The sequence below is a fragment of the Engystomops pustulosus genome, chromosome 2 (assembly GCF_040894005.1).
Source record: "Engystomops pustulosus chromosome 2, aEngPut4.maternal, whole genome shotgun sequence".
Lineage (NCBI taxonomy): Eukaryota > Metazoa > Chordata > Amphibia > Anura > Leptodactylidae > Engystomops > Engystomops pustulosus.
This window is the reverse complement of record NC_092412.1, coordinates 144,150,692-144,164,063: the sequence shown is the minus strand read 5'-3', so window position 1 is coordinate 144,164,063 and position 13,372 is coordinate 144,150,692. Positions and strand designations below refer to the sequence as shown.

The 13,372-nt window shown below is 38.4% G+C and overlaps 1 protein-coding gene across 1 annotated transcript in view; it reads right to left on the bottom strand.

The window, feature by feature from the left end:
* EPHA10 (EPH receptor A10) overlaps positions 1–13,372 on the bottom strand; it is a 461,510-nt gene that overhangs the window by 229,811 nt on the left and 218,327 nt on the right. The window contains exons 4-5 of the mRNA XM_072136754.1: positions 5,448–5,603; positions 3,029–3,364 (exon numbers count right to left, since the gene is read on the bottom strand). Of these exons, the coding sequence (XP_071992855.1) occupies positions 3,029–3,364; positions 5,448–5,603 (492 nt within the window). The remainder of the gene's footprint in view (positions 1–3,028; positions 3,365–5,447; positions 5,604–13,372) is intronic.

The window sequence follows — 13,372 nt, the reverse complement described above, 5'->3', positions numbered from 1 at the left end:
AATTCCGGTTTTCTGTTTTTACAGTTCCCACTGTGCAGTCTAAATAACGAATCCCCTTTCTCTTTGAGTTAACAAATTACAAAGATACGGTACCTCATTTATATAGTATATTTTAAGATCTATAAAAATGAAATGTTAAATGCTTTTTTATACATTTTCTTTATGCACAGAGCTATGTATCTTGTTTTTGCAGATGAAACAGTAGTTTTTATAAAGGAAATGTACAATTTTTTATTCAAATTTGTATGGTTAGAAAATATTCTATAAAATGGCAATTTGGATATTTGGACTTTTTACAATTATTATATATTATAATTATATTTTATAATTTATTATACCCTGCAATTTTGTATTTGGGAAGACATAGGGGCATACTTATCAGGGCCTCTGTGCGAGGTCAGTGGCATAGAAGGCCTGAAAAAATTGCAATTGCTAGCTTATTGCTAGCACTTCCGTTTATTTAGCCTAATCTGCCACCTTCACACCAGTGGGGTGTGGCGGAGAGTGAAGGGGGCAGAGGCTGGCCGAGTGGAGGCAGCGGCTGGCCGGGAATGGGCCGGCGTTTGGCGTTACTGTGCGCAGACCTGCTCACTTGCTGCAGCTGGCGACTTTTCACATGTGAAAATTTGGTGGCTGTGTTTATTATGTATCGCTACACAAGAGTAGCCGACGTTTGATAAATATCCCCAATAATATTTTTATTATTATTTCCTTTTAAATGCCATATAGGGAAAAGGGCTATTAGAGTTTTACATTTTTAATTGCTTGAACCCAAGAGAACTGCACCTCTAAGATGCTTTTGGCTGTCATGGGAACTGACAGTGTCCTGGGTGAAGAAGATTTTAATAAGCAACAAGAATATGGCTAAACAATGCTAGTGTTTTGGAGCAACCAGAGCATATAACACTTTAAAAGCCTTGATTAGTGCCAGCACTGATCACAGCTTTTAGTAATCCTTAATAATAGTAACGGTATGAGTCGTTAAGGTGTATGGGATAGCCTAGGATTTGAAAATATGCCATATACACAGGATTTGGGATGATTGGTAGAGGTCTGAAAATTAAAACCCTCATTAGAGTGGGGCCTACATACTTTAATCTGAATAGAATGGGGGGTTAAGCTGTCGCTCCATTTACTCTCTATGTGACTGCAGTATGGTGTACATGGCTACTCTTAGCAGTCTTGTAAACAGCAAATGCAGTGGTAGAGTACTTGCTTAAAGTCTCCAAAAGACCTAAAAGCTGCCCTCAAAGTTATTTGTGAAAAGCCTAGTGTACTATACCAGAAGTGAAAATAAAATTAATGTATAAATGTCACCAGTCAACACTGCAAAAGAGAATCAGTTTTATTCTGATTTAAAGATTCCCTTAAGGTTATAGGCGCCCCTGTGGTGCCATTTAGATTTTCTTTTTATGTGTCCTATTATTAGCAATCAACAAGTGGATTCTAGGTGAGCACCCCATTTGGGGTTTGGTTTATTTCTTAATGGTTTTTTGTTATTACCTTCAGCTCCCCTCTCTGTTTGTGTTGTTTTTTTTTTTTTATCTGCACGTACTTCGAAATATCTTGGTTGCCAATGTAAAACAATTGTAAAATGTTATTGTGCCCTGAGGAAATTCTTGATATATTAAATCACCATCCAGTTGCTAGACCTACATGCAGGGGCAGATTAAGGCTACATTCACACTTCTGTATGGGGGATGTATACACGGCCGACATATATATACGGCATATATACGTCCCCCACAAATGCCAATGGGCGCACGGTGCCGTATGGGAGCAGTACGTTGCCGCACACGTGCATTACCGTACCAATCCGTTGCCAAGAGAAAGATAGGACATGTCCTATCCCTCCCCAGAATACGTTGCCGTGACCCATGTTTCTCTATGGAGTGGGGGGGGGGGTGTGAGTGGTGCTCATCCTCTCCTCCTCTACCCGGCGCCCACGTGTGTCCGCCGTGCTATGGTACAACGAGCATGCGTTAGTGTGAACTTAGCCTAAGGGTACTATGGGCCCTGGGTTGTATAAAAAGTGTGGGCCCTCCACATCTCAAGAATTTTAAAATAGTTGGCTACACTTTTTACTTCACCCTCCACACTTTACAAAAAGTTAGCGTGACGAGGGCAGGGACTGGATTTTCTAACTTTTACGACAGTTTTCTAATATGAATATGTGCTACAATTAATGCCAGTCCCCCACTGGAGCCAACTGCATGAATTTATGAATTAGGCACATGCTGAATTGTCATGTGGTAGGCACATGCTTCACTGGGGAAGGGAAGTATCAAGACCTCTGTGACAAATGCTAATCTTAATATTCCCCTCAGTGAGAATATAAACACTGAAAATACGACATATAAGCGTGGCACAAAACAATGGACATCACAACAGATCCCTGACATTTGGGTCTGCTGGGTACTGCTTGTGCCTATGAAGGATGCAAACTGCTGGCATTGTCTTAGTAACCATTACAGAAGCGTGAACAGAGGTAAACTCTGAGGCAACTACAGGCACATACATACAAACATGCATCATGCACTTACATACAAATATCATACCACATATATACAACTATGTATAAACTACCACATACACACATACATACATACACACATCATGCACTTATATATACATGTACTAGAACATACAAATATGCAGATAGTAACAACTCAAACACACATCATGTACATACAAATTATGTATACATACACATTTAATACCCCATAGATAAATTCAGATATGTATATGTTACTACATACATACACAAAGCATGCACTTATGTACACATGTACTAGAACATACAAATGCTTGCATATTAACATTGCTTTCAAAAACAAACAGTGATTAGTTCTCCGAGATGTTTGGAACATCCCCCTTGAACATTCCTTCAAAACCTGTGTAAAAATATTTTTTAGAAGGATTGTTTAAAAGGCAAAGGTTACAACAAATATTCATTCTATTGCAATCTTTCATCGTTTATTCTATTTGCAAACAGACATAAGAGGTTGAAGGTAACATTTGACAGTACCTGCATTGTTGGTGGAGATGTTAATTTCAGCAAACGGCTTGGTATACATGCTAAAATCAGAAACTCCATTAACAGATTCCACCCGGATGGTATAATTCATATGAGGCAACAAGTTGACCAATGTCACTGTTCGCTCGACTAATCCAATCTGTTGAGGAACATAACCAATGCTGCTCCCACAAGGTTCACACTGCTGGAGGACAATGGAGCATCGGTCACAGAAGACATTGTAGGTGAGATCACCCCTGCCTCCTGTATCCAGTGGTGGATTCCATTCTAAAACTAGTGTTGTTTGTTTCATTATATAAATTAGGTCCCTGGGTGCAGAAGGTGGTCCTAGAAGAAGAAATAGACACATTAGTTCTGCGCCTAAGATAAACTAAGGTTTATCAGAAGATAGGTCGTAATTCTAGAATTATCCTTAGTAAGTCCACCACACTTTTTCATTCATTTTTTAATTCATTTAAAAAAAAGTGAATGAAAAAATATGGTGGACTTACTGAGGATAATTCTAGAATTACGACCTAGCTTCTGATAAACCTTAGTACTGTACATGCCTTGCACCATATGTGTGCTTTAATACATGTCAAAGCAGGATTATTCAAAAACATGTCATGCAAGTAAAATGTGGTATAAAATGAAAATGGTATGTATAGCATATGACCTATAATATGGCCTGTAATATGACCTAAGCTTTAGTGAAAATCACTGTCAATTTCTTTCAAAGCTATAACAATACAACAAATACATGTGAAAAATCTTTTTACTATGATAAATTAAGAATTGTAAAATGTGAATATGTATATATATAACTAAATCTACAGTACACTCAATTACATATAAAGTTATACAATTTTCCGATATACTTTTTGTGTCAATCCTTTATGGCTTTCTAGATCTCTGCTTGTGGACAACCAATAAAAAGTTTAATTGTTTACTTCCTATGTATAAAGACTGTCCATGCACGAGTGGTGGAGCCTGACCGCACTGTATGGCAGACACTATTTGCTGGGCTCTCTGATAAGCTCTCTGATAAACCCACAGGTGTCAAAATGGTCCGACCCAACAGTGCCCAATCTGCAGACTACCAAGCTACCCCGAAATCTTGGTAAAATATGAGTGGTCTGGATAAATGTCTGAGAAAGAAGCACACAATGACTCCGGTCAGAAAAGGCAAGATGATGCCAGATTCTGCACCAGAGGTAGACATACCAGACGGACTCTGACTTGGAAAGCTTGGATGATCAGGACTGCCCCGGCCTAGACAACATCAAATTCTGCTCCTCTATCAAGGCCATTCCTGAAAAAGCTGCTCACCCAAACAATTTCAACAGTTAGAATTTATAGCTATCCATGCTGGGAAGAAATACATAGATAACCATTTGGTCCAGCTTGAAGAGCACCAGGCAGCGATTGTAGAACACAGCAAAGCCCTTGCACCCATGATGTGCAGTCATTATTGAGACAGTTCACGTAGACTGAAACCAGATGAGGCCCCAAGGGAAGTGGTCTGTGGCCTAATGAGCTACTGAGACACTGCAGAAATCTTGAAAGCAGCAAGAAAGAAAAGCAACTTGGTGGTAGACCCATACACTGTGTTTACCATTAGTCATTCTTGGCACAGAAGCCGAGAAGGCTTTTGACAGGGTTAATAGAGGTGTATGGAAGCTGTACTTCAATGTATGGGCTTTAAAGACCCGTTCTTACAAGCTATTATGACACTTTACGCTCAACCAAGTGCCAAAATAAGAATTAACGGCACGTTGCTGAGCGTGTTCCAAATTAGAAATGGCACTTGATAAGGTTGCCCTCTTCCCTATTTATCTTGACTATGGAGATCCTCTTGAACACCCTCAGACAACATTCTCAAATACAAGGACTGACATTAGGGTGCACCACGCACTTGAACGCAGCGTTTGCTGTTCATTTTTGATTACTGATCACTGATCCTTCTCGGGCTTTCCCACACATAATAACTCTACTGGATGAGTTTGGGAGGATGTCTAACTTCAAAACAAATCATGCCAAATCAAAGGTGATGTATATATCCGCACCCATGACCTAAATAAACACATTGAAAAAATCAATTCCCTTTAAGTGGCAAAAGAGCTCCCTAACTTATCTAGGGATTCAGTTAACAACTTACCCAAATCACCTATTTAGGTAAAATTATACCAGTTTACTTAATAAATTATCTACACAATTAAATTCTCTAGCCCTTCCATACCTTTCATGGATGGGATGCAAAAACTTTTATTTTGCCTAAAATCCTTTACTTACTTCAAATAAGTAACACAAATAGGTAAGTACTCTTCTCTTTCACTACTATGCCTTACAACAATCTACTGATGGACTGATGGATCACTATTCTTTTGTCTCTTAGTAAGTATTAGACAATTAGACTAGTAAATCTACTTACTTGTACAAGCAGTGGAAGGGGAATCCAGAGGGGATCGGAAGAAATTTCTTTCACATGTGCAGACAGTGGATGACTCTAGATTTGTGTAGCTATGCTGAGGACAAGGAACACAGGTCTGGAGGCGACTGGACATCTTATAAAACCCTGGTGGACAAGCTGTTGTGAGAAAAACATAGAGAGACAGAATTAATGTAAAGCTATTTCCAATGTTATTTCCAAACTGTATTGCTAAATACAAATACAATAAATTCTTACTGCAATTTACTACCCCTCCTTATGTAATGTTTGGCTTGTCTGTGATCAGGAATCAGCAATACTAGCAGTTAGGTAACCATTTCATCACCTGACTATACACACAATGGGAAAGTCCAAGCAAATAAATAGCAGTAGCAGCAAGCTAGATGATCTGGGTTAAGGGCTCCCAAAATACACAAGAAAATAAGCAGCACTCCAGAAGGTCAGAAGTAGGTAAATAAGTGGTCCTTTATTCCATAATGGCAGCAACATTTTGGCTCAAACTCCCTTTCACATTCACTTATATTAAATAGCCACACATATTATATACACCTTAGGGTACATTCACACGCGGTATACTCGCCGTGTGGGCATACCGCCGTGTGCCAGAGGGGAGGAGGAGGTGACCCCTCCTCCATCCATAGAGAATAGCAGCGCACAGCCGCACACTCGCCAAAAGATAGAGCAGGCTCTATCTTTTTGCGGTGTGAGGCCCGGATCGGTGCCACACATGTGTGTATCTGTGTCGTGCCGATATTGCCGTCTATGGGGACGTACATGCGGCCACAAATTTGCGGCCGCATGAACGTCCCCGCAGACGGCCATGTGAATGAGCCCTTATGGGGGAGATTTATCAGAAGTGTATGAGGTAAAAGTGTTCTAGTTGCCCATGGAAACATATCAGAGCTCAACTATAATTTTAGAAACTACTGTGGGAAAATGAAAGCTGAGCTTTGATTGGTTGCCATTGTCAACTAAAACAGTTCTGCTCTCAGACACTTGTGATAAATCTCCACCTATGAGTTTTAAAAAGGTATTGCTACAATATTGATAGTGAGATTTTGATAATACCCACAGGTACATTTATTAAACAAAATGAATGTCAGTGCAGAGCAGTCAGTTATTTAATGAAATAAGCCCATGAGACCTGTAAATCAGAGGATCTAAGTAAGAGCAGGTAATCTGATTTTGGAGTTTGGATAGATGTAATCTATCAAAGACAAATATAAGTTTCTTTCAATTATATTCAGAAGAATTATGGATTTGTTTTTTGTTTATTATTCTACTTCCCAAAACCCTACCATGTATGTTTCCACTAGAAATTGTTTCCTTCCAAGACATAGGGCAGTCAGGTTAACAGGTTAACAGGCTTTTTATAAATGTTGCCTAGAAGCATGTTGCTTTCTAAGAACTGGAAAGTAGATTATGAAATTTTAATTATTGCACTGACGATCATATCAGGACTTCTCAATCCTTTTATTTATTTATAGTATTAGTTGTAATGGTTCAGAAGTCTGCACATACATGAGGTCTATTTTATTCTAAATTTAATTAGGCCACATGTAGGAGTAACACTGCCTATTTTTATACTGAAAATAGTAAAGCCATTGCTATCCCCTTAGTAATGAAAGATGTTGTGTACAGTAATTGTGGTTTCTCAATCATTATGGTATGAGAAGAGGGTTTATTAACACATAATCCAATCCCCTACACATAAGTCCTTCTCTGAGTTGAAATTCCATGTTTTTTCATTAGGGGAAAGGGAGTGGGAGAAAAGTGTGGGGGGGGCTGTTTCCAAGTAATAAAGATCTTAAACTCAACTCTTTCAACATTCCCTTGTTAAACCTTGTTTTCTCTAGACCGTTCTTTTAATTTGATTTAACCTGAAACAACTTTCCACCATATTTTTTGTATGGACCATTCATATATTTATATAAAGTAATCATGTACCCTCTCAGTCGTCTCTTTTCCAGACTAAATCAATCTAGTTGTTTTTATCTTTACTCAAAACTGAGACCCTCCATACCCCTTATCATTATTGTGGCTCTTCGCTGAGCCCTCTCCAACTCCATGACATCCTTTGTATGGACTGATTCCCAGAACTTGACAGCATATTACAGGTGAGGCCGGACTAATATCTTGTGCACTGGTAATATTACATCCCTATCCCGAGAGTCCATGCTTTTTTGATACATGACAAGATCTTGCTGGCATTAGAGGCAGCTGACATTGCATGCTGTTGTGTAATTTATGATCTACTAGTATTCCCAGGTTCTTCTCAACAAGAGACCCTTGCCAGATTTACTCCCCAAAGAACATTTGTTGCATGTGGATGACCAATCAGTTTTTCCAAATCACCCTGCATCTTATGAACACCCTCCATAGACTGTACACTACACAGTTTGGTGTCATCTACAAGAATAGACACAGTGCTATTAATAAATTAAATAGTAGTGGGCCGAGCACAGAACCCTGGGGTACACCACTCATAACTGGTGACCATTCTTAGAAGTAATCATTGACCACATCTCTCTGGATACGATCCTTCAACCAGTTTTCAATCCAATTGCAAATGATTCCTTCCAAACCACTAGACCTTATTTTACTCAACTGGAATCTTTGAGGGACAGTGTCAAAAGTCTTTGCAAAATCCAAAAACACAATCCAATATCCACCGCAACTCCTCTGTCTAGGCATCTGCTCACCTCTTCATAGAAGCAAATTAGGTTAGTCTGACAATTTCTATCCTTAGTAAACCCACGCTGGCTGTCACTTATTATATTATTTGATGTCACATACTCCTGTTTGTAGTTTTTTAGTAACCCTTCCAATATTTCCCCCACAATTGAAGTTAAGCTTACAGGCCTGCAATTGCCTGGCGAAGTTCTAGAGCCAATTTTAAATATTGGCACCACATTCGCCTTGTTCCAGTCACTTGGCACCGTAGCAGTGATTAGCGAATCTCTGACGATTTTAGACAGTGACACAGCATTACCAATACTGAGTTCATTAAGGGGCGTAACCCAATGGGTCCAGGAGCCTTGTACACATTTATTTTATTGAGCTTAGACGGGATCATGTCTACATTCAGCCAGTCTAGTATATTACAGAATGCATCACCCGCACTGTTACCTATATAAAGTGAGCTAAAAAATCTATTTAGTATCTCCACCTTATCTTGGTCTCCAGTCACCAATGCCCCATTTAAGCATCTTGTAACTATTGAAGGCTTCATGTGACCTTTCAGATTTTTATTTTTTTGAATTCTTGCTTATCATTTATTGCCCTTAACAGAAGCTATAAGCCACAAGGGGAGCAATCCAGCCTACCTATACTTATTACCTATTGGAATACATTTAGAAGCACAATGACCCAGGATATATTTGAATGTCTCACATTTAACATTATTATCATTAGGTGACAGTATACGATCTCAGTATATAACCTGTAGTGCAGCCCTGAATTTCTCCTTCTTAAAGTTCAATGTTTTTGATTTTCCCACATGTTTTTGCACGTAACAATTCAATAGGAAAATAATTATGTTATGACAGCTGTTCTCAATGGTTTACCGGACACTGACATTTTTAGACAATTTCGGAAATTGTTAGAAATCACAAGGTCCAACAAAGCATCACCTCTTGTGGCATCTTCTACAAGCTATGCCATAAAATTCATCTAAACAGATGAAGAAGAACCCTGATCCCAATTTATAATAATAATAATAATTTATATTTGGAAAGTTAAAGTCTCCCATGATCACTACTGTCCCATCCTGTGCAGCCCGCTCCATTTGTTTATATAATAAATTACACCAAAAATATTTTTCTCTGAATCTTAGCCCACAGAGTTTCAGCCTCCTCATACTCTTCATTGCCCACTGTCTCTTCACAGCATTGACAACTGGCTTCAGACTACCCCAAAGATAAAAGAGGGTCAGATCGGGAGACCTTTGTGGCCATTTAACTGGCCCATGATGATCAATCTACTTTTCAGGACACTGTTCATGAAGGAATGCTCAGACCTAACATGCATAATGTGATAGTGCACTCTTGCTAGAAAAACTCTGGGCACATGCTAGTTTCAGTGCATAAATAGGGTAACACATCATCCTGCAGCAATTTTAGATATTTAGTGCAATTGTGGTGGCCGTTGATGAAGAATGGCCCCACTATCTTTGTAACCCATATACCACACAATATGATCAATTTTTGTGTCCCAACAGTATTGGAGGGATCTATCTACCGTGGGTTAGTGTCAGACCAATAGTGGTGGTTTTGTTTGTTAACTTCATCATTCTCAGTTTGCTTCATCACTGAATATATATCACCATCCATTCCCATTTTATTTAGGTGTATTCATATAAATGGCCTACCCTGTATTTTCTCCAAGAAAAAAAAAGACTGGGAAGATTAAATTAAAAATTACACTGTTATCATTTTTGGGGAGAAGCAGGATACCTTAAAAATGCAACAAATTGGCCCACATTTATCAAACCATTTTTTTGGTGCACTTTGTTCATGCTGCAGAATTGTGGCGCAGACAGAATTGTGGCGCATGTCAGTAATAAAGGCAACGCAAGCTCCGACTAAGCACTAACTCGCCTATTTCAGCCTCTGTTTACATGTACATTGGTACCTCCAACCGTCTTGAGATTTGGCAGGAAAATTAAAGCTATAAAACTGGTTTTACAACTGATCCAGTATTGCCTTTTAGAGTCTATTATATGAAGAAAAGAAGGGAGAGCAATGGTACCCTCAGTCTAGTAATGTTTGGAGTTACTCATTCTGTATAAAGAGCAGCTATTTTTTTTACCAAGGCAGGAAATCACAACATTAAATATACATTTAACACTGTTCTAAAAATAGGCAGCTTTTCAGTATCGGAATTGAATATAAAAAGTTAATGCTGTTTAAGCAAGGACAGTTTGTGCATACAGCTCCAAATCTCATTTATTTAGGGATTGCAAGAATAATGGCTGAGCTTTACAAGAGAAAGAGTGCAAAGAAATCATGAATTACTGGAACATGCACCACAAACAACTAGCCATATTTCTCAGGTTAAAAGCAGTCTTCATGTTGCTGTTGTAAAATATTCTCTTTAACTCTGGACTTCTGTGAAGGTGTACACTCTTACAGTAATGGACATATATACTGAACATGTATATATCTACTGAGAACATATTTGTCAGCTCAGCAGAAATTCTTGTCTATTTTTCAAAAGGGTATTTCCACAAATGGTGTGTACTTTCATCTATTACAACAGTAAGAAACATAACTTGAATGTCACTTGGCTTAGCATTCTAGATGAAAGTTACAGCTGGTGTACTAGTGTATTATGATATTGTAAAGTATCTGATTAAGCTATTACCTCATTTTTAAATGTTAAAACTGTTACCTGTGTATATTGTGTATATTGTCTCTTGTCTTCAACACATGGATCACTTGCACAATCAATTTCTCCAAACAAGGGGAACAATAAAGTTGTATAGTATCATATCTTATCCATAGGCTCAAGCATAAGGTCTAAGCTTGGTGTCCATCATTTGACACACTATGCTACCTGTGGAATTGAATGAGCTATTGGGTAAGACACATGAATCAGGTTGGCACACAGGATGAACCTATAAGCCAAATACATAGGACTAATAGTAGATAAACCTATTTATGCTAACGTGATTGGAAGAAATTGAGCAGTCTAGTTAATATCAAAGCATATGTGTGATGAAGCAGCCTGGATACAGAAAATTCTTTGAAGTACTTTTGGAGAAATTCTGGTGTTGTACCTCTTGTTTAGCTTACTTCAGTCAGATATTTTGCACCTTGGCTTTACAGTAATTTTGGCCACATTCTCATTTCTAGACACTTTTTTATACTTTAATGTCCTGGTAGACATGTCATCACTAAAGTTGGCTCCAGATAGACGCCTGGTCAGCTGGAGAAGGTTTGGCTAGCGCTACCATGGTAACTTTTGACATCCTCTCTCTTTAAGACTGGAGTTCCCCTGATTTTGCACTTTACACCTTACAGTAGTTTTCCTTTACTGCTACCTACTGTCAGAATGTAAAATGTTTCAACTGTAGGGTTAAGATGTGATATTTGTGATATGTTGAAACATTTGTAATCTTTTCTGTGGAATCCAAGGTTAGTGATTGGCTGGTCCCCAGAAAATCCCCAGAACAGAGACTTCCTTCTCTGAGATTCTTTCTGGAGACAGGACCTTCATGGTCGCAAAGCCAATCCGACTCCTACTAGCCAGCCCTCTAACCGTTGGATTAGGGCTGAGGTATTAAACATAATTATTGTTCAATATTTCTGTCTCCATGTGTAATCCATGGCCTGATGCTAACATCGCAGGCCTCCCCCTCACCATCTGCCTGTGGATCTGTCACCACACACACCAGGAGATCCCTAGGGGAACCCTTCATTAGATCTTTCCCCCTCTTTCACCTCTTCGCTGGTTCTGTTGAGCTTGAATGATTTCTGGTGCTAGACCAAACTATAAACCAGCCACTCCAGTCCCTGCAAATCCAGCTTCTCCCACACTGTGGTCAGGACCCAGTGGGGAAATGTTGCAATAGGTGATTTAAAAAATAACTAAATACATGATAACTTGGTGCAAGACATGAACACAGAATACATTTGGTGCATTTAGCTTTTCTACTGAATATTTTTGAAAACTTTTCACAAACCTTTAGACAACTCTTTTTTACATATTTGAAGTCTGAAGGCCCTTTTAACAAGGGCAAATTTCCTGCTATTAATAGGAATTCAAGGTTAGCTCTCTAGCTACATACAAGACATTTTTTTTCTTGATGATAACATTATTTTTAGTTATAGACATAATTGAGCTAAAGATAGAGAGAGTAGCTTTGTTTAACTTTGGCATGTGAAAACAGAGTCCAAATGCACAGTGGTACTGGCACTACCTCTACTGTATTCACTGCAATAAACTGCTTCTGTCTTCTCCTCGTTCAAATAAATTGTCTATGAAAGTCCAGCCACTAAACAGCAGAATTGCTCCTTTGTATCTAAGGCCTCTGAGTAATTGTTTTGCTGTATGATGGATTTTGTGATGTGAAAACATGGATATTCACAAAGCTCTTCCATCTTTTGAAATAGAATCTGAAGTGAAATTAAATCTACCTTTTGTACTATGTTCAGTTCTGTTCACTTTCATTAATATAAAACTGTTAAGAGGGCACTCATAAAGGGCCCAACATGAAAAACCTTAGATAAACCTTGCATTCTTCTTGTGTTGAAAGAACAATTTTATACAGGTTTGACCCTTACATCAAATTCTTTGTGGACTGGATTTCTTCATGTTTTGTCTTGTCACAAAGAAGAAAAGATTGCTCTACAGGACACCTTAATGCAAACAGCTTTGAATAAGGGATTTGCTAACATCCTTTACTCTTTTCACATATTGTGACAATTTCACTACAATACCTGTCACCACAGTCTTTGAAATTCTGGATTGGAAAATATCACCTTGATATAAAATATCAAGATAAATGACAATAAAAAATAAACTCATTCTGATATTTTGTTATCTACAGTATGTAAAGTGTACATCTTTCATTTATACAACTTGTTGCTTAGGCCTGGTTCACACAATATACTTTAGACTGTTATTCAAATGTGTGGCATTTTCTGGCTTCTTTGATCTGTTTTCACCTTTATGGTTGCTGCCCAAGGCATTTGCAGGATTACTCTACATACTAGAGTTATGTGAATTAATTAATTGATTAGTTACAGATCTGTGGATTTTAAGGTACCCAATTCGAATCCAATCTTTTTCTGATTTGCTTTAGACAACTTTTCAAAATGATGGCTAGCACTACTGCCAACAATCTTCCCAGAATGTAGCATTTAGGATTAGAATTAGGGTTAGGGTTGACCCTTACAATAACC